This window comes from Gadus chalcogrammus, chromosome 1 (assembly GCF_026213295.1).
Source record: "Gadus chalcogrammus isolate NIFS_2021 chromosome 1, NIFS_Gcha_1.0, whole genome shotgun sequence".
NCBI classification, from domain to species: domain Eukaryota; kingdom Metazoa; phylum Chordata; class Actinopteri; order Gadiformes; family Gadidae; genus Gadus; species Gadus chalcogrammus.
Window position 1 is genome coordinate 9,304,769 of NC_079412.1, and position 26,608 is coordinate 9,331,376.

General features: G+C 43.5%; 2 protein-coding genes across 5 annotated transcripts; one reads left to right on the forward strand and one right to left on the reverse strand.

The window, feature by feature from the left end:
* Positions 1 to 5,758: 5,758 nt before the first annotated feature.
* ptpn22 (protein tyrosine phosphatase non-receptor type 22) lies at positions 5,759 to 20,133 on the reverse strand. 4 transcript variants are annotated; one of them, XM_056587610.1, is made up of 26 exons: positions 19,714 to 20,133; positions 18,259 to 18,367; positions 17,777 to 17,853; positions 17,109 to 17,204; positions 16,804 to 16,842; positions 16,019 to 16,090; positions 15,685 to 15,744; positions 15,290 to 15,432; positions 13,860 to 13,926; positions 13,690 to 13,767; positions 13,425 to 13,511; positions 12,907 to 13,025; positions 12,262 to 12,734; positions 11,750 to 11,815; positions 11,559 to 11,636; positions 11,281 to 11,411; positions 10,572 to 10,599; positions 10,337 to 10,432; positions 10,084 to 10,146; positions 9,581 to 9,708; positions 9,272 to 9,299; positions 9,097 to 9,159; positions 8,727 to 8,818; positions 8,549 to 8,579; positions 7,905 to 7,991; positions 5,769 to 7,817 (listed from the first exon to the last, which is right to left on the reverse strand). In XM_056587610.1, exons 1-26 carry the CDS (start codon positions 19,810 to 19,812, stop codon positions 7,756 to 7,758), a joined length of 2,472 nt encoding a protein of 823 aa, XP_056443585.1. In that variant the 5' UTR covers positions 19,813 to 20,133; the 3' UTR covers positions 5,769 to 7,755. The 4 variants fall into 4 exon arrangements, with proteins under 4 accessions (XP_056443578.1, XP_056443571.1, XP_056443585.1 ...); XM_056587603.1 differs by having other exon boundaries at positions 5,759 to 7,817; positions 8,555 to 8,579; positions 11,281 to 11,636; XM_056587596.1 differs by having other exon boundaries at positions 5,762 to 7,817; positions 11,281 to 11,636.
* A 2,438-nt stretch (positions 20,134 to 22,571) lies between these two features.
* Positions 22,572 to 25,480, forward strand: LOC130380575 (uncharacterized). Its single transcript, XM_056587823.1, has 5 exons — positions 22,572 to 22,623; positions 22,766 to 23,092; positions 23,179 to 23,496; positions 23,573 to 23,711; positions 23,812 to 25,480. Exons 1-5 carry the CDS (start codon positions 22,590 to 22,592, stop codon positions 23,912 to 23,914), a joined length of 921 nt encoding a protein of 306 aa, XP_056443798.1. The 5' UTR covers positions 22,572 to 22,589; the 3' UTR covers positions 23,915 to 25,480.
* The last annotated feature ends 1,128 nt before the right edge of the window (positions 25,481 to 26,608 follow it).

Here is a 26,608-nt window from a genome sequence, read left to right on the forward strand (position 1 = left end):
AGCTTTCCTGGCCAAAGGCATTCTGAATCTTCTGCCAGAAGGAAGTAGATCAAAACAAGGATGGAGTGGGTGGGAGGGATCTAAGAGGATGGAGTTGGTCTTCCTTCCCACTGCCTGGATATACAGATCCTCCAGCGCTTTCTGGTGTATTCCTATTAGCTTGCTTGCTTGCTTAGTTAATCTATTAAGTCTGCTTTTGCTTGCGTTTGTGAGGAAGCCGTACCAGGATGTAATGTTGCAAGTGTTGATGGATTCCACCAGAGATTGGTAGGCAGTTGACACAATGTCTTTACTGACATTGAAGGTGTCTAGTTTCCTCAGGAGATACATACGTTGTTGTCCCTTCTTGTAAAGCCCATCTGCATGCTGGCTAAAGGACAAATGTTGGTTGATCTCTGTGCCAAGGTATTTGAACTTCACCACCTGTTCAACCACTTGTCCTTCCAGGGTCAAAGGTGAGGAAAGTGGATGTGGGGTGTTAGATGCCCTCCTCCTATGGAAACACAGTTCTTTGGTTTTGCTGATGTTCAACTGCAGTGAGCTTTCTTTGAACCACAGGGCCATTTCAGTGATATATTGGGTGTACTTGGACAGGGTGCTTTGATCTGTCAGTTTGGCCACCAAGGCCAGTTCATCTGCATATTTAAATAGCTTGAATCCACTGATGTTGCATGTGATCTCATTGGTGTATATTGAGAACAAGATGGGAGACAAGACACAACCCTGTGGGACTCCAGTGTTAAGGATGATGTTGGACGATGTTACACCCTGGACCTTTACATGCTGGGGTCTGTCCTTTAAACTCCTTGATCCAAAGTGTCAGTGCTGGGTTGACCTGAAGCTGCTGAAGGCGATGCAGGAGTGTGTTGATGTTAACTGTATTAAATGCTGACGAGAAGTCCATGAATAAGATCCTGACCAAGGAGTTCTGGGAGTCCAGGTGCTGTGATGGTATCCAGTAGATGTAATGTAGCGTCCTCCACACCTCGTTTTGGCTTGTAGGCAAACTGCAGTGGATCCAGATTCTCACCGATGGTGGTGGTGAGCTCTCCTGCAACAACTCTCTCCATGCATTTGCACAGGATAGAGGTGAGTGCCACTGGTCTGAAGTCGTTCAGAGCTTTAGCCCGGGGCTTTTTGGGAACAGGGATGATGGTGGTCTCCTTCCACGCCCTGGGAACAAAACTGGCGAGGAAGAGCTGAAACATTTTCGTCATTACACCGCCCAGCTGACTTGCACACTCCTTCAGTATTCTGCCCTTCAGCCCATCTGGTCCAGGAGCTTTGGAGGAATGGAGATGGGAAAAGATGGATAGAACCCGCTTCTCTTCTATGCAGATAGATTCTGGGGGGTATAGGAGAGTGACCATTTCCTCCATAGAGTCAGTGTTGTTGAATCTGGCATAGAAGGTGTCGAGTTCTTCAGCAAAGGCAGCAGGGTCTGGGCATTGTACTGCAGCAGTGTTCTTATTCCTGCCCATCATGGTGTTTAGGCTCCTCCATGCATGCCTTATATCTCCACTGATGAACTTCTCCTCCATTTTGTTTTTGTAGTTGAGCTTTGCCAGCTTGGTCTTCTGCTTTAGCTCCTTTTTCAGCTCTTTAACTCTCTGCTGGTCACCCTGGATGAATGCAAACTTTTTTAAATTGAGACAGTTCTTAAGGTCTTTGGTTATCCATGGCTTATTGTTTGCAAAGATCTTAATTTGTTTGGTGGGAATAACACTATCAGCACAGAATGTGACGTATGAGCATATGGTATCGTACAACAGGTTAAGGTCACCATTGCATTCCCTGAAGAATTCTTCCCAATCTGTAAGCTCAAAACATCCTTTCAGTCTTTGAATGGAGTCTACCTCCCATGCCATGATGCGCACCTGCATTTAATATAGGCCTATCCGTGTATTGTCACAATTTTTCAGTATCAAAGGTGAAAGTAGCAACGGGTGGCCAAAAGCTGTCATATTGTTAGTTATCACGGACAATTTTAAGTAGAAACGGGTGGCCAAAGCTGTCATTTGTTAGTTATCACAGACAATTTTCAACAATGAATGATCTGTACGGAGCTCCATAAGGGACATTAGGGAGAACGCTCCCGGACAGAACCTTAGTTTGGAAGTCATGCTTAGTGACACGACAAATAGCCTACTTCCAATTTAAATACAAAATTTAGAAAATAGGCCTACATGTCCCTGATCACGTTTCAATAGATTAAATAACGTGACAGTGTCACGTATTTTTCGTGAGACCATACCCGTACTTCCATGAGTATACTTAAAGGAAGTATACTATCCGCACTATCTACTACGTTATTTTTTCAGATGTGAGTGCTGTTCCAAATCGAGTACTCCGTGGTGCACTAACCGGAAATTACGGTGAAATCTCTGGCCTGTTTCCTGACTCTAGTCTGTTTTGTTCAAATCCACGTGGCCTTGGGCGGAGCCGGTGTGACGTAATAGCCTCGGCTTCCTCACTTGTCTGAGGTGCTGCCTTCTGTGGCTAAAGTAGTTATTGCAGCTTAAGTGTTCGATTCTGCTTCCTAGTGGCTATGTGAGGGTAATGCAGCTTGTGTGTTTGAATCTGCTTCCTAGAGGCTATGTGGAGGCAGCTTATGTTCTTAAAATACGTAACACTAACAAGTACTGTTATGAATCGTGGTCATTCAGTTCCATTGGTAGATAACCTGGGTTTCAATAAAACCTTCTGCAGGACAGCTAGACGCTTTTCATTGCCAGGGATGTATACTCAAGTGTAAATATTGTATATGTTAAACACGCTGGCTCACTACAGCTAAGGGAGTACCAAGAACCCACTTCCAACCAATGACCATTGTTGGCACACAGTGAAGTCGGCCTTCAGCGACTACACCAGGCTGAAGGGGTGGACCACCACACAGGGCGAGGGGGATACCTCGCCTGATGTCTCCCCTGGCAGCACTCCTCTGTCCGAGTGACAGTCCGCTGCCACCTTACCGCCTGCAGAGACAGCTGGCCACTCTGTGGGACAAGTCTTTTGTCTGGGCCCAACAGAGCAGCTGTCCTTGCTCTCCTCTGCGCTGTCAGCCATGACAGTTGGCAAGGAGTATATTGGTCCAGACGACATGGAGGTAGGCGGGTTGTGACAGCGGGGCGTTGTTCGATTTCAGCTTATTTCTAAACTGCTCGTATAGACTCTGAGTTATGTATTTTTCCGTTGTAGTAGTAATTCTTTAAGTGGAAATCAAGACAACTTGACAGGTTGGATCAGAGGGTCGAATAGATGGTTTATTCCAGGAAGTAATACAGCAGGATACAGAATAATCTATAATGTAGGCGGGGGAGGAGCAGTCTCCAGACGTGCTCCTTGGCTGTCGATCCCTCTTCTCACCGAACCAAAGGTTTGGGGCGAGTATTATACATAAGAAAACGTGAATAACAAAAGAAGCAGTCTCTCCCTTGATCAGGTATGCGGTCCTGGCTATGTCCCAGACGGCCTGGTTGGTTCGTCCTTTTTGGGACATAAACAAATGGAGGGTTGTGGGAAATAACACCTGGTATCAGTAGGAGAGGCACTGGCCTGTTCCCAGACTTAGAAATGGGAACACAGAGAAACACAAAAAAACACCAACATTCTACAGTGTCAAATGGGGGGGGGCACCATGGGTCACCGGGCCATCTGCCTTTCCCAGATATCCGTTCCCATCTGCGACAGGGCTGGCCTCATCCAGGGCCTGCTAGCCCGTGGAGGTCCTAGCGCACCAGCAGACTTTCCTAGAGAATCTGTCCTGGTTTGGGCCGTTTGTCACACGCTCCACAACGCCGCCAGAAAGCGGGGTCGTTCACGGTCCCCCCACACCAGCGATCCGCCTCCAGCTCCGACCCCTTCACTGCCGCAGCAGGGCCAGGCAGAGGGGGATCCCCGTCCCCCGGCCGGACCCCCGGGAAGCAGCCAAAGCTGGCGCCCATGTGGGACTGGCCTCCACCGTCGTTTTCTTTCCTAATATCGATTCTTTACCCATTATAATAATAAAATAGGCACACAGTAGTTAATTATATCTACAGGCGTATTAATCATAATAATTGTACCCTATAGTCAGATTTTGTTCCTTACATTGTACGGAGGGATCATTTCTTCATCTGTTAGTTTAACTTTTTAATACATTTCCTACCAGCATGAATAGCAGCATTGGAGTCAATGCTATTTTATATGGATTTAACTTTATACAAGGTATTTCTATCTTCATGGGTAGAATATGTTTATGCACATTTATTTGATTTGAAAAACAATGATTGTCAGTGATTGTATGCAACTATATCAACATTTCTGTTTCGGAAAGTAAATGTTCTGGTGTTGAGTGCTATCAATGAGGAGACAAGAGACGGAGACGCGTTGAGTCAGCTTTACTCTCCACTTCAATATAAAACTTCACCTCAACCGAGAGTGAGGTCAAAACGGACACACCAGGTTAAACCGGAACTGCTATGACATAACCCTTTCCCTTAAAGGTAGTCTCTTGGTGAATGTCTCTTAATCTTACTTGTGGGTCACCACACAGGCCCACCCCAAAGAGAACACAGGACACCCACTAGTGCAAAACAGAACAGACCAGCTCACAACTGTCCCTAGAAAAGTCAACGTATAGGGGGGCGGACCAGGCGGCCAGAACAGGAGAAGAGCAAAGGGCAGGGGCAGGTGTCGAGGCTGTCGCAGGGGGCGCCCTCGCCGCGGGGGCTGGGCCGGCTGGAGCGGTTTGCCAATATCCACATGAGCAGGCTTGAGACGGTCTATAGCCACCCGCTCAGGCCTGCCCCCCATATCCATAACAAAGTTCTTAGACCCTCCCTCCAGGAAGGGCAGTGGGGTACGGTGGCCATCGTGGCGGATGACAACATATTTGGCTGACGGTAAATCCCTGGGAAAGTAGGACCGGGGGAGGCCATGGTGAGGCGTCGGAATGGGAACGAAAGCATTGGCAATGTCCCGGGACACAGCACGATGGGAGGCAACCGGGATCTTCCTTGGGGGCGGAGCGAAGGCCCATCATAATCCATGGGAGGCGGTCAACGGAGTCACTGAGTCACCCATAAGGCTGGCCCTGAGCTAAACATGGCGTGGAGCACTACATCACAACTCCACGTCATGTCCCGGTGAAACCGCTCGCAAAGTCCGTTGCTCTGAGCTAAACATGGCGTGGAGCACTACATCACAACTCCACGTCATGTCCCGGTGAAACCGCTCGCAAAGTCCGTTGCTCTGTGGGTTATAGGCTGTGGTACGGTGGACCTTCACCCCCACGATCCCAGCGACCGCAGTCCAAAGCCCTGACGTGAACTGCAGACCGGGCCGAGGAAAGGTTGGACGGTGTGCCGATACGGGTCACCCAAGCCATAATGAACGCCCAGGCCACTTCCGCTGATGTAGTGGAGGACAGGGGAACCACTTCTGGCCACCTGGTGGTCCTGTCCACCATCTTGAGGAGGTAGGTGTAACCACGGGAGGGGGAAAGTGGGCCCACCAGGTCCACATTCACATGATCAAAACGTCTCTCTGGCACTTTGAAGGGTGCCAAGGGGGCCTTGGTATGACGAGTCACCTTTGCACGCTGGCACGCCACACAGACAGCACCCCAGGCCCTGACGTCCCTCCGCAGGCCCGGCCAGACAAACTTGGCCCCCACCAGCTTGGCAGAGGCCTTCACCCCCGGCTGGTAAAAGCCGTGGATAGTGTCAAAGACCTTACGCCTCCAGCCAGCAGGTACCATGGGGCGCGGTTGGCCAGTGGAGACGTCGCACTGGCCAACCGCGAGTTGTGATGTAGTGCTCCACGCCATGTTTAGCCACTGCCGATGAAAACGTGGGCGTGGTGATGTCAGGAAACACAGCAAGCAGGCGTTGATACAGGTCCCCGGTGGCAAACGTGTTCGACAGACAAAGCGCCCCCACCCCTCCCAGCGGTCAGGGGTACGAAGCAAAAGAGAGAGCGTCGGGCGGCACATTGTAACATCCACCAACAGTCTGTAAGAGCAGAGGAAATCTGCCCCCAGGAGTGGCGTAGACACGGCGGCCATGACAAAGTCCCAGCCGAAATGGCGCCCGCTGAAACACACTTCAACATACCTCGTGCCATAGGTACAAATAGGTGTGCCATTGGCGGCGTCCATCGGGGGGCCATCAATTGTTGAGTGCAATAAATGAGGAAACAAGAGACGGAGATGCGTCCAGTCAGCTTTACTCTCCACTTCAATATAAAACTTCACCTCAACCGAGAGTGAGGTCAAAACCAGGTTAAACCGGAACTGATACTCCCTTAAAGGTACATTCCCTTGGTGAATGTCTCTTAATCGTACTTGTGGGTCACCACACTAGTATATATTCCATCTACCTTTTCAGTAAGAGCTCATTGCAGCTATTGGTTATACCACTGGGTGGAGCTATTAAGCAGACGTTTTACTAAAACGATGTAGCCTTTACTTTGCCAACCTGCTGGAACTACACCCGAAGCGTTTTTATGAGACGGATGTACGGTCTCGTCTGCCTTGTTTCTTTGTTTGTCGTTGGCGTCTTAACAGAAATATTGGTGTTGTAGAAGTATTGAGACCTTTTATGGAAAGATAGAAAATAAAAAGACACTGGGAATTCCAATTATTTGTATACATTAAATAAATTATTTTGTGCAGGCATTGTATTAAATTCAACTGTACAGTGTCGTCGAACAATAAATAAATTGCTGAATGGAATTAATAAAGCTATTGCCACTTGAATATTTGCAATTAAAACAATAAAATTATTTGCTTTTGTTTAAAGATCAACAGCAAAATGCAGTTTGTCAACTATAAATATGAACAAAATGGCATACACACATCAATGTAAACCAAAAACATGTTCACTTGATCGACTAACTTTCCATTACAGATCATGGATGTGTAGCCATTTGTTCCTGAGAGTAAAGGGGTTTGTTTTGTAAAACCTTAATGAACAAAGGAGGTAGACCAGGGGTCGGCAACCCTAGGCACGCGTGCCACCACTGGCACGTTGCAGCATAATCATCACAAAAAAAAAAAAAAAGGTGTTTGACAACATTTGTGTTGACAAATGTGGATGCACAATGCGGCAGCATAATCATTACTACCGTGTTTTTTTGCACTTTATTCTGTTTTTGGCATTTCCTCCCAGTGCAAATATGTTTAAATGAGTTGCTGAAAGCAGTATTCTGAAATGGGATAAATTTATAGTTTTTAAACCTATGTCGTGAGTAATAGACAAGAAAAATATTTAAAATATTGTTGCAGCCTTTATGCATCGCCTTCACATGGTTTTGCAAAGCTGTACATATAAGATATTGATGTGGATGGTTCCACCATTCTCATATATTCTTTTTTTTTTACATTTCTCACAGTGCAAATATGTTTTTGAATGAGTTTCTGAAAGTGGTGTTTTAAGATTGGACATATGCAATTATACTTTGTAAGCCCATGTTGCAAACATAATTTTTTTTTTTTTATGTTGATGCAGGAAATAATACAATTCCAGGGCTTCTGGAAATGTTTTCGGTTGCTTTGTCATAATTCAGCTTAATATTTAATATATTGTTGCTTAAGGCAAACTCATTAACGAGAAAATGTCAAACTGGCACTGCATGTTGAAAAGGTTGCTGACCCCTGAGGTAGACACTATCATTAATTATCCATTCTGTTGATGAAATAGGATCCCAATCTCCAGGATGGGGGGTTTAACCAGAGTTTTAGAAAAGAAAGAGCAGGCGAGAGAGGTCCGGGGTTCAAATCCAGGGTTCAGGGTAACTCCTCGGCCCCTTGGGCTTCGCGAAACGGTTCCCAAATCCTGCAAATGGGTTTGTGTTTGAATCCAGGTTGTAATGTAACACATCATCATGTGTATCGTTTATGTTAAGTGAGGTGGTAATTGTACCAAATTTAAACCCGGAGCTGGAGGTCCCGTTCGTGGAAGGAGGTGTGTGTCCGGGCTGCAACGGTGCAGGTGGAGCTGCAGGTTTAGCTAGCGGTACACAACACGACAGACATGTTAGTTTCCTATCCCTAAAAAAACACCTTCTGTGCATTTGCAAGAAGAGGAAGGAAAATGCTGAGTTCTTCAAGGAAAGTGGTCGAATCCAAAGGAATAGCTTTTAAGAGACTTTATTTAGTATAAAGTATTTTCGGTATGGTAAACTGAAGCAAAGAGAGATTGAAGATGTGTCTAAGCACGTGCGAGCGTCTCCTAGCTGATCAAAAACATGAACCCTTGTATGTCTAATAGCTGCCGAGAAGATTCTGAAGACATGCTCGATCTGTAGGTAGTTATGGTATGAACAGCGCGGCCTGGAAGTAGTTGGAGGAGCCGGTGTGACGTAACCCTCGGCTTCCTCGCCTGGTCTGTGGTGCTGCCTTCTGTGGCTAAAGTATTTATTGCAGCCTTCAGTAAGGTCTTGCTCCCCTTGTGGCTGTGTATAGTATTTACGGCTTATATGTTTGGTCCTACTCCCTAGTGGTTAAGTGAGGGAAATACAGCTTGTGTTCTTAAAATACGTAACAAAAATAAAATCATATACCTACATTTACCTCTGGATCTGAAGAATTTCAAACTCTAGAGAGAAGGACAACAAGCAACCAATAAATGAGTACAATATAGCTTCGTCAATACCACTCAATACCAATATAGCTTGGTCAATACCCAAAAAGCCTCTTAGGAAGGGGCTTAGCGCTGAGCGTTCATGTTTGGCTTCGGTCTTACCCTGGTTCTAGGCATGACCTTCCCATTGTCGGTGTGTACTGCTTTATTCTCTGAGGTCTCAGTGCTCACAAAGTGAACATGCTGCTCCACTCCTGGATTCAGTTATCACACACACACACACACACACACACACACACACACACACACACACACACACACACAGTATATACACACACACACACACACACACACACACACAGTATATACACAGTTATTTTAAAAAATGAGAGCGCATTGTGAATATGTGTACGTGAATACATGTATTTATTTCCAGCGGTCTTATATAGGTGTTTGTTTTAAGAACATGTGCTTCCTGTATGCTGCTCAGATGTGACTAATGATATGAGGCGCAGTCTAAAGGCCAGCTCACCACTTCCCGCTCCGCTGAACACCACAGAGGGAGGAGCCAGCTGCCGAACTACAGCCAAGGGTTCTGACACACAGACAGGCACAGCTTAGTTTAGAACCTGGAGATAATAACTTCAAATAAGTTATTAAGGGAAGAATAATGCCTACTATTATCTTAATAGTTTTGTACTGCTCACCTTGTCTTGAACTCTTTGCACGAACACTCTGACGGAACAGAAAATAAGCTAATATTAGTATTACAGTGTGTTGTGTGTGTTTTTTTTTGGGGGGGGGGGGGTCAGAGAGCATGACTCACGGGTTCAATCACATGGGGTGCAATCATGTCCTCAATAGGAATACTGCTTCAATGTGGCTGGACATAAAATTAAATCCCCAAACTAAAGAGTATGACTCATAAATGAAATTCCTTTATCCCTCTCTGCTATAAACAAAGGCCTTAAGATACATCTGATATACAATTGATCCGTTTGCAGAATCCCAATCACCTTGCTCCTGGTCATGAAAACGAAATCCAGGAACTTCTTGGGCTGAGCGCTGCCTGCCCACTCGGAGGAGATTCCTATCCGCGGGCCCGGGTCGGACACCTGCAGCAGGGAGCCGGGGTCTTCATCCACTGTTTGGGGATACAAAACAGAAGAGACTCAATCACTGAGTGGTCGCTGGGACCCAGAATGGATGGTGATACACTTCGAGGTGGGTCGCTTTCCATGAACAAAAGGACCACCAAAATATTGCATGTTCAGAGTATTGTAGGGGTGTGTGCTTTTGGGTCCCAAGGACACGCTGAAATGGCCCTCGGGCTTCTGAGATGTAAAACCTGCAGCTTTAGACATCTATAATGTATAGTGTTGTTTCTCACGCACTTTTCTGGTAACTCTCAAGTCAACTTCAAACCACTCCAAATGGAATGACTTTGGCGGGGTTATACTAAATGTGACATGAAGTTACAGTGGTGCATTAGAAAGTGTTAGATGATGAACATGCCTACCTTCCTCAGTGGCCAAGATGAAGGACTCTGGAGTTCTTTGAGGAAGAGGCGGGTTCATGCCCACTGTGAAGACACGCAGGGTTACCACAACTGACAGCATTTCCCAACACAAGTTAGCAGTGTCTTCTCCTAAATATTATGTTAAGAACCATGTTGTAACTGTTCCAAGGTAAGGTAACAGTGTTGAGGTTATAGAAGGACTACAATTCCATTTTAGGAGCTTGCCAGTAATGGTCACCAATCTTAATTGTACCTTGTAGAAGGGGATCCAACTCTGGTTGTATTGGTGCAGAAGGAGGAGGAGGAGGAGGAGGAGGAAGGTGGCTAGAACTCATATTGGACCGGGCAGCTGGAAAGAAAGCAGTGGGCAGAGCTAAATATATTTTTTTACATGTCATGTGGTCAGACAACACTCATTGTCACACACACACACACCAGAGGAACACAAAAAAATGCTATAGCTCTGTTTTAAAAAAAATTAAACATACCAGGGGAAGACATTGATACTTTTAGGCTCTGAAAAAAAGAGAAATCCAGACATCAGTCCATCAGACGATATACGTAGTTGTGGAGTCTGTTAATTAACTACCAGACTAACTATTATTCAATATTTTTAACATACTTAGTTATTATGAATGATGTATTAATATGTTTATATGTATCAGCACTGTGAACCATTCGTGGCAAAACAGTCCTAACTCTGGTGGCATTGTTACGTATTTTAAGCCCATAAACTGCCCCAACATAGCCCCTAGGAAGCAGGATCTAACACACAAGCTGCATTACCCTCACATAGCCACTAGGAAGCAGGATCGAACACATAAGCTGCAATAACTACTCCAGCCACAGATGGCAGCACCTTTAGACAGGTGAGGATGGCAGAGCCATTAGTCACGCCGGTCAAGCCCACTTCACGTAGGCCACGCCCACTTGACAATCACAGGGCGGAATTCAGATTGAGAGGCCAGAATCAATAGGTAGCCTGGCCGAGAATCCCGGGCCTTTGCCCGGGACTCGAAGTAGTGCATGATATTATTTTCAATACGCGTAAGCCACAATTCCCTCCCGTATGCTTCATAGTTACCATACCGAAATATGCCTACTTTAACAAATAAAGTGAGTTAAAAGCGACCAAGGATTGGACTACTTTCTTCAAGAAAAAATGCAACAGCATGTACAGCGATGTAAAGAACTGACCTTGCTCCTGGTCCAGGATTTGACCTCATGTTGAGTGGCAGGGGGCCTCAATGAATCACAGGACCACTCTGAGGACAAGCCCACTCTGTTCTGACCTACCGGGCGGCCGGAGGTAAACTGCTCAAGGAGGGCTGAAAGACGAACCATAGCTTTCATATTTACATTCAATGCATCATTCATTACGATTTCAATATATATTATTGATATATTTTTATACTGGGGTGCTTTGAGCAATGTCTTGGAGGATGGCGTCATGGCCACAGTGTGTTCCCACCTACCTTCATCATGGGCCAACTCATAGGATTCTGGGGTTCGTTCTGGGAGTGGGGGGACAGGTGAGGGGGGGCTCCCTGTGCCTTAAGAGAAGAGCAGCTTAATCAGCACTTATCGCCATAGTTCAAACTTTACAGTCTTATTAAATGAAGTCTTTAATGGTTAAAATTAAGTTATATCTGCCCATTTTTCTCACCTCCCATTTCACTTATGGCCAGAGCAGCAGCATTTGGGGGGATGATGACCTGCAACGAATGACCTGCTACAAAAGGGAAACAGTAATCACAAGACTGTTAACAGCAGCACAAAGATAAAGCCTGTGTATGTTTATATTGTATGCCTGGTTGTGTAAATAGGATGTAAATATAAATGCATAGAGAGAAGACTGTTTAAAACTCACAAGAAACATTACCAAACAGCAATAGCAAGACCACAAAACAAACAAAATTCATGATATAAATTTACTCAGGAATAAAACTGAGTGACCTGATCTTTTACATTTTGAATAAATGTTGTAATTATTTAGTATCTTACTATCGCACCAACCTTGATCATTTTCAAGCACAAAAAATACTTCCAGTCACACCGACAAAAACAAAGCACAACTTCTCAGAACACAACTTATTTCTACAAGAAGGTAACCCTAACCCTAACCCTACATCGAGGAGGTTATGAGGAGGTGATGAGCGAAAGCAGACGAGAGGTTACCGGAGCAGGGGAGGTCGAGGTCGTTCAGGGCTAAAGTCGGGGCGTGGCAGCTGACCAAGTCTTCCATCAAATACTCAGGTGCTTCTGCCAGAAATGAGGTTCTGTTCGGGCTTCCAAAGTAGGGGTCCTCCACCGTCAGGCAGGTGGTGGCCAGGCGAAGCATGGTGGGTTTGGGTGGCGGTTCGCTGTCCTCTGGCTCATGCCTCTCTTCCTCTCTTGCTCTGCTTATAAGTCCCAGGCCGTGGCCCACGTGGTCTTGCACCTGGGCCGGGGTCACAACCTCAGGGGTTCTCTGTAACAGTTCAAGTGGTGGTGGATGTCGTTGGTGGTGGGGTGGTTGGGGTTGTTGTTGTTGTTGTTCTTCTTCTCCTTCCCAGTGGTAGTCGTCTCTGCTGGGATGTGCTGAAACCCTCTCCTGTGCTGAAGGCCCGAGCTGAGCGGGTCCAAGCACCTGCTCCTCCATTAGCGTCAACCTGGATGCAAGGTTTAAATGTTGGTGAAAACATAATCAAAGTAAATGTATACAAAATAATAATAATTAAAAAATAATAAATATAAACAATAAATTCAAGATTAAATGCAAATTATGTTTTTTTGATACAGTAGAGTATCGCATAAGGCATAAGTGTGGTCTTAGTTCTGCACCTTGTATCCTGTGGCTCTGGATCCAGCAGACACCGTGAGGCTGGCTTTAAGTCAGATTCTGACTCTTGGCTCAGGTCTGATTTCTCGTTGGCTGGGCTGGGGAAAGGGGCTGGCTGCACCTGCAGCCCGTCGTTCAACCACAAGATGGTTAGATCAAGGGGAATCCCATTCACAAACCATGTTCTCACGAAGCAGGCCTTGGCTCTATGCAATGAACGACTGGTAAGCATTAACTTAATCATCACTCCAATTTAATTAATGATACTATTTCAAGCTCCTTAAAACAATAACAGACAACAAGAGATGGTTGACTTGATTTACCACATTCGGTTCTGCATTTTCATATATTATTTACATTCAAAGCACCCCATTATCTACTGTGACCCCACTCCTCTGGGCCTCGTTGTGAGTGGATGTATTTAAGTAATCAAAGCAAAGAATAATGAATACAGTACTGAGAGGCAGGAACTTGAGAAACTGTAATATTTGCCTATTTAAAGTTTCCCTTCCATGCTTACCTTGTTTTGACAGGCTGTTGAATCGAACGACTGCAAATATCTCTCAAACAGGAACTTGACTGTTCTGTAGACCAGCTCATATTGCTCCTAATTTACCAAACATAGCACAAATATTTACAATAAAGACATAATGGGGGAAAAAATGAAGCAAATTACCTTTAAAACTGACCCCATAAAAAGAGGTGCTGTAAAGAAGGCTGTTTTTATCTAAACCGTTGTTTCTTCTAATAAGAGGAAGTAAAAGACAGAAAAAAGTGAATGCCACCTTAGTCTGAACCACAGAGGGCCTCTGCGTGCGCATGTGTTGGACGAGATCGTAGATGCTGAAGTCTGGCGGGAGCGTCTGCAACCAGGGAGGAATGTACAAGTCCATAACTGTCAAGATGTGTGCGGCGAGATAAGATGGATGTTGTGAAACGAAGCGCGAGGGGTTACCTGTCTCTTCAAAAGGTTCCAGGTGTAATCGATGACACACAGCACTCCTGTTCGCCCACAGCCAGCACTGAAGCAGGCACACACGTCCATATTCAATACATTATGTCAAGGGCCTATGCCTACAGCAACAGGTCTGGTTTGCCTGGTATTATGATAACCACAACATCAACAACAACAATAATAATCATCATCATCCCCGCCATTTATATCACATCCAATGTTCATCTGGAGATATATTCAGGCATCCAACTCGGTACACTTACCTATACAAAAACACACCATGCTCTTTTGGGCTTGGGTTTCAACACATGCTGACATTTTAAATCATTTAAAAGTTTAAAAGGTGCTGTAGCTAAGATCAGCTACGAGCTATTATGTGTGTATAATTTGTTAGAAATGGAAGCCATTCATCAGCTATTAATAAATGTAATGCTCTGCGAGAATATCTGTTTAAAAAGTGTAGAAATGAAGGGAAGGAGCAGTGAGGGAGGGAGACTTTTTTGGGTGTTTAGTTTAGTTAAAAAATATTTCGTTTTAGACTATCGTTAACACAGTCAAAACCAAATACATGCACACTCAACTGAGAGCGGCTGGTGGTGAGCTATTGGAGCAGAAGGACTGCTGCGGACAGGAAGCAATGCTCTGAGTCTGTTTTAATAGGACCTCGCCCTCCTTACCTATGGACAAGTGCTATTACTGAATCCCTAAATAAACTGAACTATTGTATTATTTGTGATCTGTATCCATGTCTGCCGGCTGGCATAACACCCTTTTTTTGTTTATCTAGATTGTTTATCTATGTTTAAAAATAACTCAATTATTTCTGACTGTGTCGTGAACAGCATTCAGAGGAGAGCCTTAACTCATACTGTGGAGTGACTGACTGACTTTTGGGTGGAGCCTGTTGCCAGGGTTACATTCTGTTTCTGCCAACTCATCCCTCAAAGAGGTGTGGAAATTCCACTTTCTTTAAAAAAGAATTGTGACTATCTAGATCATCATGACCAGTAATATCAACTACAAAGCCTTAGTTTGAATTGTTTCACTGGTTGCTCAGTGCTTGTTGCTAAGGCAGCCTTGCAAGCTTTCTCAGATGTGTGTCGTAGTGCTTTGAGATAATGGGGCATCAAAAAAGAGTGCGAGAAAGTCTTTCATACGGAGACCAAGTAGCCAGCCACAGCTGTACTGTGAAACTGGTTGTGGGGGAAATGGAGTGTGTGTGCTTTCATTCCGAGTGGGCTATAGACTGTAGGCTCAAACACCCAACAACAGACTTCCTGTGTCATACACAAAGTCGGTTGGTTCTCCAAACCCTTTCAGGGCCTTAATCTCTTTTTAAAGTGTTTAAGCCGAAGAGATGAGAAGAGAAAAGATGGCGCAGACAGCAGAGGATACTAGGAGAGAGCACATGTTGATAGAGAAGCGGTCACCTGCAGTGAATGACGATGGGTACGTCATCGTGATCCTGGCATATCCGCATCTCCAGCAGCATCTCCAGGATGGGGGGGATGGAGTCGGGCACGCCGTGGTCAGGCCAGTTGTAGTAGTGCAGCTGATGCAGCGCCCGACTACACTGCGGAGAGCAAACAGTAAAGCTATGGTCAACATCTGCACCTGCATCAAGGTCTGATAAAAGCTCACATGTTAAACTCTCAGTTACTGGTGAGTGTGCATAAACACATTTAAAACAGAATATATGCGGCAATCATTGAATATATGATATATTCTATTGTCGGCTACAACAAAAACCCACAGCACAACAGGATTATTTGGGATTATTTGATGTGATATAACATCCTATAAAATATGGTACTACTTTACTTACATTTTGAAAGGTAATCCTTAGTTTTCTTGCCTGATAGTCCCCTTTATTTTCCTCGTCACCCTGAACATAAGAAGGTAGTTGAGATTGATGTAATAAATAGAACAGAATACACTGTACAAGTCATTATGGGTAAAAAAGCAATGCACATATTATTTGGATTCAACATTGGCATTCATTTGTATTAATCAGCAAACACTATCGTAGGTTCATGTTAAAATGTCCTTATTATTGGTGGTTCCCCAAGGAGTGTATCATCGGCCATTGGCATCGCTCAAGGGGAAGGGTGCTTAGAGAAGTTAGTCAAAAAAGGAAGTGATGTTAAAGAAGTACTCACACAGTCAATTGTGAAAGGCCCACAGACAAACTGTTCTGCTTGCGTCTCTGGCCAGTAGCGCTCACACTTTTTCTGGGAAATGTCAGAGTTTCAACTGAGAGCAACGCAATGCACCTCAAAATATGATTTGTTTGTTCTTGTAAGTTGTTTGTGACTTGGAATTTGTAATATGGTACAATTGGAAATACCATTATGTCAAGAACATTTTCTTATCCTTCAAGGTTTACTTTTTTTTTCTTGTCTTTACTGTAATCCTTAATCTTTTTTAATCTATTCTCAAATTATAACTTCAGATTTGTTTTTTCCTGTACGGTTTGAATGTCTTTTTAGTTTTGGAGTGATACTATATATATATATATTTGTATGTATACAAATCACATATATATTCAACTGAGAGCGGTTGGCGGTGAGCTGATGGAGAAGGTCTGACGTGCTGCTGATCAACGGGAAGCCATGCTCTATTTTAATGTGACCTGGCCCGCCTAACCTATGGACATGTGCTCTAACTGAACCTCTAGAGAGGTGGACCTGCTCTTAATCTTGAGTCTGTATCTATTGTTGCCTACTGACATAGCATCTGAAGGTTGTTTGTCTATCTTCGCTCTCATCTGTGAGGTTCAAAACTGGTTCTGGCTGGTAGCTATTTCATTTTTTAATTGTGTGGTTAATTAAGCCTGACACGTATACTATGCTGTCGAGCTGTCTATGCACACTTCTACTCTGCAGTTTGACACGAAGAAAGAGGGAGAGAGTTGATTGTGATGAAGGTGATGAAAGAGACTTACCCTCCCCATCTCAAACTCCCGACAGGCCATCACGACGACCTAGCATGAAACAATACTATGAGAGATGCAAAATACAACATGCGTGTAACATCAGCACACGCCTAGCCCAATGTATTCAAAAACAGTGTTCATTCACTACATTGACAAAAATCAAGCACGAAACATCTGCAAGGTGCTGGACAAATAATATGTGAAAGGATGAAGATTGAGTGAAGACAATGACAGCCCAGGGACAAACAGTGTTCAATGTTAATGAGAGTCAGTGCAGTAGGATTCTAATGGTCCTAGTATAGGTCCGGTCTCACCTCTACTTTGTACTCCCAGATCATCCTCAAGAAGTCCAGCACCGTATGAGGAAGAGGACCTTGAGTAGCAATGTATGCCCTGGAGTCCGAGACTCCCTTTAGATGGAGAAAAATATCACCCTCAGCATCGGCCGATGTCATAAAATACCACATATTTATTGCAAACTTAAAGCTGCACTCGGCCGGTTCTGCTGGCCTCGCCTTGTGTTCAGAGTTATTTGGACTTGTTTGTCTGCTGGCCAGTGCTGTAGATTTGAATGCATGATAACAATAAGTCTCAATCAAGTCACAATTTAAAGAGCCCCTATTTTACCGCCAGATGTGAGCTTGATTAGACATGACAAGACATTTGATGTGTGAGATGTATGACGGATAGATCAGTCTACCAGCCTACCCAGTAGAATGGACCAACTGGTACTGGTCTTATCTATACATCATACCTCTCGGTGAAAACCCTGACAATCGTGATGTCACTATGTCACATGGCAAGGCAGTTTTTGAAATGGCTTGTAATATCTAATCATGCTTGCACCTGGTAGTAAAAGACATGCCCTTCAAACAAAATAATGTGGGGCGAGCAGAATTTGCTGAATGCAGCTCTAGAGAAATGTTGAACTTGTAATAAGAAACATGCACATAACAGCATATTGTTGGAAGGATGACACTACCTTGATGAAGCTAGCGTTGATGTAGTCTTCATCATTTTTGCTGGTTTTCAGAGAGAGTTTTACTCTTGTGTGATCGACTGAGGGGGTGGGAAACACATTTATATAGTCTTTTGTTTCTTTTTTTTACATTTTATTTTATAATGATACAACCTTATAATATCGATTTGTTACTGATTTGACGTGGTGGTAATAATCAACAAACATAATGTGTTATGTATAATATGACCCCTTTCACATTGCTCCTGGGTCAAATTGAAGTAAATACATTTTATGATAGAATTTAAGAAACTGTCTTTTAAACATACTGAATGTATCCGTACATGTATTCTATGGTTTAATGTCCTGTTAATGGTACATATATATTTAATCTAAATCACTGGCTCAATGTAGTATAATTATTATTGTACATTAGGGATTCATAGTTAGTTATAATATTGAATACACCAGCTCGCCCAGTGAGAACGTTGAACGAGTTTTCTCACAGGGAACAATGTCCTTGTATCGGTTCTTCTTGAAGTTGTCCTTAATCACAGCCGCCTTGCTCGGGAAGGTGTTGTCATTGCGGTACTGGATGGACTGCATTTTCAACCTCTGGAAACACAAACGAATGCCAATAACTTTCATTGCCACTGTTGACTTACAAGATTACAAGACGGGTATTCCCTGTGGATCCACAGCAATACTTTCAAATTCCATCAAGCATTTAATTTCTCCCAATTTATACTACCCAATACCAACCCTACAAATGTTTGATCTTGAACAAAACCCAGGACATACTCTGCAAGTTTCAACATCACCATTTTTCCAATGTGTCCTCCTTATGATTCATAAGACAGCGTTCTGTTGTGGGGTTATTGCTTAAACACTAGACACATGAGTCAAATTAAAGGAAGTGCTGCTCATTATTCTCTTGAAATATTTACATTTCACATACAAAAAAAATTAGTTTGTCGTGGGCTGTGGCAAGCGGTGCATTTCAAAATGTGCTTTGTGGCAGAGACCAGAACTCATGCAATGCCAGTTACTCATGCCCTGCACTTCTGGCTGAGCCATACAAACCATGAGTCACCTTTCTGACTTCCAAACAGTTTTGACAGCACATGCATCCACCAATGACATGCCAGGGAGTGCGAAACTCTCGGAACACAACACAGCCTCGCCTGATTCTCGCTATCTGTCTCTCTTTCTCTTCCTCTTATTTTATCCAAACACACTGGCCCTTTTGTTCCAAGTCATTCCGATCTCTCAGCTCTAGAGCAGCTTGTAAAAGGCCTGTCACACTATCTGTGGCACTGACGCCACAGAGTGCTTTTTGTTCTAACAGGAAGTGATGCAATGGGTTTGTTGTCCCCCCCCAACCCCCGGGGATGGTCCTAAGGACAGAATCATGACAGCGACATGCGGCTGGTTCTGAGGAGGATCGTCGTGGAGATGGATCCCCGCTGATGCCATCCAGCACCACAAGACCTTTGAGTTGCTTTAACTTTTGCGTGGCATGCGCTGTTATATGCACGCAACTCTCATGGTGACAGTTGCTTTTGACACCAGTTTCATTGCATTTGCCTACAGTCCTTCCTCGAATGCCTGATGCATTCATCTAAAGGGGAAGCAATCAAAGTGTCTCAGCGTGACTTGACTTGCACACACACTGGACCTACTTCTCAATATCTCTGCCAATGTGAAGAGTTGCATACTCAAACACTGAAGTTTTCATTTTCATTTTGCAGTGTTCTCGCTGTGTGCAACGCAGATTAGTTACCATAAAAGGCCCAGTTGTTGGAACTGTCGACTTATTGAGGGCAGACCGTAATGCAGCTCAGTGATATCAGCTATGCTACACACTGACAAACACCATTCTGGTGCATTTCAGGAACTAGCTACTAAAATGGAAGCACCACGAAGCTGTTCAACGATAACGGACGTGGCGAGAGACTCACCGAGAACTCCTCAGCAAGTCCGTCCTCCGAATCCTCTTGTGCCACCTTGTTCTCCAGATGAACCAGGAGGCGCCTGAGTACCATGGCCTGCTCCTCCATGACTAGCCCAACAGGCACCTTGTGTCCTCCAGCTATGCCAGGAAAATCCCCAAAGTTGAAGTCTACTCCTTCTCATTGAAGGCACATCTTCAAATGACTCCAAATGGTTTGTTGCGCGGCAGTTCAACCGGGACAGAGTTTCCCCTGACAACTTATCTAATGCAACTCTAACATCAAGATACTTCTGCCTGTATCTGCCTCCCTATCAATTGTGTGGTGTGATGCGTTTGTGTGTGGGTGTGTGTGTGCGTTTGTGTGTGCTCTAAGAGGAAGCAAACAGTGAGCTAACAGGTTCTGTGGTCAGATTGAAAAAAAAGAACAACTCCAATGCACGCACACGTGTGAACACAGACGCACACACACAACCCCCCCCCCCCCCCCCCCCCCCCCAATCCATCCACCCCTACCCTTTCAAACACAGTTTTTTTTTTTTTTTTTCTCTCTGTCTCTCTCTCACCCTCTCACTGGGTCCTAGATTGAGTCGCGTATGTGATTTAATAGACTTACTGTCTGTCAGAAAGAGAGAGAGAGAGAGAGAGAGAGAGGGAGACAGAGAGAGAGAGAGAGAGTGAGGGAGGGAGGGAGGGAGGTGTTGATGAGTTGTGTGGGTGTAGCTGTGCATGGAACAGGCTGGAGCGGCTGGATACGGTCGGTTTCAAGCAGACAGGCAGGCGGTTGAGCCAGTTGGACGTCATTTAGCAGGGCCAGGCATGGAGGGGGGCCAGCCATTCAGATGGGAGCAGAGACACTGAAGAGGGGGAGCAAAGACGCCTCCCTCCCTCTCTCTCTCTCTCTCTCTCTCTCTCTCTCTCTCTCTCTCTCTCTGGGAAACTCTTTCTTAACCCTTTATGATGTTTCACTCACTGAATGTCTCGTACAAATAAACAATGAGTTGCAGACATAGGGCACCCACTTCTGAAAAATTGAAATGGGGAAATAATGTATGTACAGTTTCTCAAAATGACATTTTCTTATGATTAAGCTACGGATATTCCGTAAAAAGATCTCCTCTTGAGGAAATAAGGTCTCATAACAGCAGAATGTCTATAGCTAGCTGCAGGACATGTTTTGTCCTGTAGATGTCCTCCTTTCTCCACTTGATCTTAACTTTATCCATCCCATGGTCTAATCCTAAAACCAAAGGTGAACCCAAATCAGATTTGCTGAATCTTTTAATTTTTTAAAGCGACTTCTAAAAACACATATTTTTAGATAAACCTTTCTATTTCTATCTATTGACATTCATTCCCGTCTTCACTTTTTGTTGGTTTTGTTTTAATTTCCTTCTTTCTTTTATTGGGCTATGTTTTTATTTGAACTTATTTTAACAGAGTCTATTTATTCACTTTCATTTTTGACGGTTTATGTGAGGCATTTTGTAACTGTGTGATTAACAAAGTGCTACATTAGTCAAACTCTACTTACCTAATGTTTCCCTGACCTTTCACGCTAGTGGTTGTCGAAACTTGTTGTTGTTTTTAGTGATTTACTCATTGATTATAGTTGTTCCTGATTTATATATATATCTATATGTTTCTGTGTGAGGGTAAATACGTAGTTGGAGGATCATTCTTAATTTGAAGAAACAGCACAATGGAGATGGATGACTATCTTCAGTAGCGCTTTACCTCATTATATTATCGATATGTATATATATATATATATATATATATATATATATATATATATTATATGTATATATATATATATATACATATATATACATATATATATTATAATCCTGTAAAATTGCATGAAAGTTGTGATTAGACATGCATAATTTGGATAGTCATACTGTGTACCCGACGCAAAGCAGAGGCTGTAGTAATGTCATAATTGATTATACTAACTGTGAGCTTAATTTTTCATCGCTTTGCAGCAAACGTTGTCCATTTTGCCTGGCCTCTAGCGCATCCAATTAAGAAAAATAAAATATACACTCAGATCAGTCAAGGAACATGTGGTTGCTTCCTTGATGTAGAGGAATTACAGTTAGAAAGTTCCATCTGAAATATATGATAGCTACATAACTAACTATTAACAACTGTGAAATTAAACAAACCACTCTTGGTTTTGATGGTGTAACGGGTTGAACCGATTGTTCAGTCTAAATGTTTTCAGTTCCTCGGGACTCAGGGGAGTAACATATACGATGTACGCGCTAAACGGTTGACCAATCACAACAGAGGTGTAGGGCCTTAAAGAGACAGGTAAAACCAAGTGTAGGCTAAAAGCGGTTCTGCAGCAATTAAGTGTGAGAAATTAATGGTTATTTTTTACATTAAAGCATGTACACCTATTCTAGAAGTACCTCCACATGAAAATATTGACCACATCAATTCAATTATACGACCCCTTTAATGAATTTGGCCAGCCGTCTTCTCTGAGGGGAAATGGCATGAACATTCTTGATACAGAGTGTGCGGAAAGAGGAGGGGCAATTCACAGATGGGGAAAGTGAAAGTGCGGTAAAATAACAGATTATATTTGATCATCATGACATTAACTATTAATATTCTTATGAGACAATTGTTCACACGACAGGCAATTTTCATTAATTTTAGGTTTGAACTGTGACTTCTACATCTGTACATCTTTTATATTAAATCACACTAACACTGGCAGACCAACCACCCTTTGTGTTGTGTCTGTCACATTTCTGCTAAATGAAAAAAGCCTCAACACGAACGGAAACAAAAGGCTTACAGGAAGCCCTATCTAAAGGAATCTTTTTTTATCTTTATTACGTATTGTTCGTCGGCACATGCTTTGACACCATGAAGATACTTGGTCTGATGTTTCTCATCACTGGTGAGAGGAATAATATTTATTACATTCATACATAGTGGTCATAGCTTAATTTATATCCAGATATATTTCGGTATGTAGTATTTGTAGTATGTGAGTATTTCTATTTATTAACAAAACAGATGAATGTGTGCCTGTTTTGCAGTGAGTGTGCAGCTTCAATGTGATAGAAGACAAATCAAGGCAACCATTGGGGAAGAGTTAACTATGGCCTGCAGCTATGACCAAATGTATCGGTACAATAAAAAATACTGGTGCAGAGGTAGCTCAAGAAGAACCTGTGATGTTTTATCGGACTCTGACAATATTGTCAAAACAGAAAGCAAACGTTTCCGCATCCTCCATTATACAAGTAGAAGGCTCTTTGTTGAAATCAGGGCTCTGCGTTTGGAAGATACTGGAGTGTACTGGGTTGGCATTGAAAAACCCTATGCAGACATTATGGTCTCGGTTGACATGGAGGTCACTGAAGGTAAGAACCCCACTCGTTACATACAACCCTTACTTTGAACTCGGCTGAAGGATACTAATCTGTGGCCCCCTGTGTCTCTGTCAAAGTGCCCGTCTCCAAACCTGACCTTTGGCCCTTGGTCCCTCTGGCACATACGTGCTGGGGTCGCCCAGTGACAGTGCGCTGTAGTTGCACCCGGGGAAGCAGTGTGGGTTACGCCTGGTATCAGCACAGCCAGCGGCAGAACACACCACTCCTCAGCCTGGCTGAGTCTGACCTACGTCTGGACTGTGCCAATGTGGAAGGGGACAGCCATTTCTACTGTAGGGCCAATAACACAATAAGCAGTCAGACAAGTTCTTCTCTCTCTGTGGAGGTTCTGGTGGTGGCAGCGGTCAACTGTAGCTATGTCATTCATATTCAAGGTAGGGACTTGCAGATACGTTTATAACACAAAGGTTAATGATTAGTTTGTAACCTAGTTTATTTCTTATTCTGCAGACTACCCTATGTATCAGTGTGCTCTACCTACACCTACACCCCCTGTAACCGATGGTCCCCAATCTACCCAAATGACTAGGTCAGAGGTCATGCACCAGACTGTTAACATTAATGGAACAGATCAACCGATAGACAGCAGGTAAGATCTTGTTTGTTGATCAACTAAATGACTAACTCATTCGAAGTAGTTCATAGTTTAATCAAATATGGAAACAATTTCCCTCATTTTGTCTTTCCAGCACATGGATGGGATTCTCATTGTGGTACACCGTGCTGCGTTGGACTTTGTTAGCCGTCTTGATGGCATGCTTGTGCGTGACAAGGATAGTGCATATGAAGTAATTTTTATCTGTCACAACTCTGCCTTTATCGCTACAATGATAAGGGTCAGAACAATATTCCAATTAAGCCTCGACGGTGAGCAAGACAACATCTATTTATTATGTCTGAGTATTATGATTATCTGATGTGTGCAGTTTTAAACTGTAAATAGATTTCACAAATTGAATAGTAACATCTATCAAGATTTTTAACAGATATGACAACCTTTTGCCAGCAATAAGTGAAGAATAAAGTTGTTTTGAATTGTAATATATAATGTGTATCGATGTATATATTGTGGCGACTCCTAGGGGGGTCACGCCGGGGATTCTGGGGATCCGTGATGCCGGTTGGGAAAAAGGGGTTTTAATGTCTTTTTGTGTTGGGGTTAACGGGTTTGGGGTGTGTGGTCGGTAGAGTGTTTGTTGTGGAGTGTTACTTGTTGTGTGTAGTGTTACCGGTGTGAGTACCAGATGTGTTCGGCTGCCAGATCGGCTCGGGGTCCTGCTCTTACAGATGACGTATCGACACTTGACGTATCGACCCAAGCCAACGGACAAAACCCGGAAGGGTTGTTTATAAACGTGCTCAATCAGTTCTGGTTTTGATTTCATTGAACGGAGCCCGTTCTCTCACAAAGCCATTGGAAACACGTCTAAAAGCACTGATGAATGCATATTTTTATTTTCACATATGTTAAAGTAAGGATTGGCATTGTTAAAGTTAGATATTGAGACAGTATTTTCTAGTTTCTATTAACTGAAAATGAACACCTGGGACAGTCATATGATTGAGATTTTATTTGCTCATACAAAACAGAATAAATAAGACAATTGATACAACTGAGGAACAGCTAAATGCAAATCCATAAAAAACGGCATGTTTAGATCCCATGGTGAATTGAGGATGAATTCATGAATGTGTTCATATTAGATATTCATCCTATTCCTTGAAAACTGATTATTTTTTTATGATTTTCAGATGTTCAATAAATTGTATCCCTATACAACTAATGACAATAAAAAATTAAAAAATTTTCTCGTTTCCACTAGGGGTATCTTTGCTCTATAATTTAACAAACATCTGTAAAATAGTAAAAATGTCAAGGTAGGCCTAAAAGAATGTATATAATGTGTTACCACATTCATGAATATATCCTAAATTGGCCGTGGGATCAAAACATGATGTTTTTCATGGATTTACATTGAGCTGTATGTGTATGTGAATTGCAGTGTATGTGTTTGGATACACACACGGGCACACACACTGAAATATTTGTATATTATGATATCATTTTTTATTCATGTGGCCTGCAGTAGCGATATCGCACAGGTGATTCCCACCGGCTCTGAAAACAACAGTCATCAAGCCATATCTAACTTACAATTTTAAAGCAAAATCATTGAAAAAGCTGTTTATCAACAGCTAAATAACTACTTCAATCACTGGATGTGCCAAATTGTCTTCAATTGAACAATGAAAAAACTGAAGTAATGGTCTTTGGTGCAAGGGATGAACAATTAAAAGTCAGTGCACAGCTGTTATGTTAGAAAGCACACACCAAGACAGAAATCTTGGTGTAGTCATAGACTCAGACTTTAATTTCTAAAACCACATTAAATGCCATACTGAACTAACTGACTAAGGGTGCACTAACACTAGGCCATCTGGCCGTGGCCGTGGCCGTTTTCACACCTAACCCTGCTCAAATCTGCCAGTGTGAGTGTGGCCAGTCTGGCCAGGCCAGGCCAACTTGGCCACTTGGGAGAGGTGTGCTGCTACGGTACAGGCCGCCACAGTTCAGATGCTAATGAGCCGACACGTGCACACGCACGGCTACGCAACCTGAGCTGGATGACGTATAGTCCATGCGACGACCATGGACATAATCAAGGCGATGAGCCTTCTTTCCCATTAAACGGTAAAAATGGCGTCAAGCGGTTCAACTGTTGGTTCACGTTGGTCCCATAGAGAAGTCGAAAAAGTACTCGAAAAAACCAGCAGTGAGAGTGGGCTCTATCTGAGAATGGCTCCAAATAAGCAACAGACTCAGCAAAGTACGAACTGTGTTCTCTGTGTTTTTGTCCATTGTTGTTAAAACTCTGACTGGCGGCAGACTTTATTATGGTCCATGCAGCGGACACTTGGTGATGACGTGTTACGACGTGATGACGAATGTACAAGAGCCTATATTTTGCCAGGCCACGGTTGGGACGGCCAACAGCCACGGCCAGATGGCCTAGTGTGAGTGCAGGCCAGAGAACAATGGGGCCAGTTGAGCAAGGTTAGGTGTGAAAACGGCCACGGCCAGATGGCCTAGTGTGAGTGCACCCTTGGGTGTAAATGTGAGATGCATTTTTGACTGATAGATGCTTCTGCTTAAATTATTTGGGGGTTTATAAATAACAACATGAGAAAAAAATGTCTGACAAAATCCCAATCCCAATGTATTGGCATTTTTAAGACTTTTGAAGGACTGATTAAATACATTTTAATACCAATACCATTTAAGGTATTATTTTATAATTATTTTATCCGTGAAATGACTACGGACGAATAACTCGAAATCCGTGGACACATCACGGAAACACGCCGATTTCCGTGATGTGGCCACGGAATTCGCTCCAATGCAAGTTAATGACACTGATGTTCCGTGGCTCACACACGGATCCCTGTTTCAACGAGCGAGTCGACCACGGGGGCTTAACTCAAAAC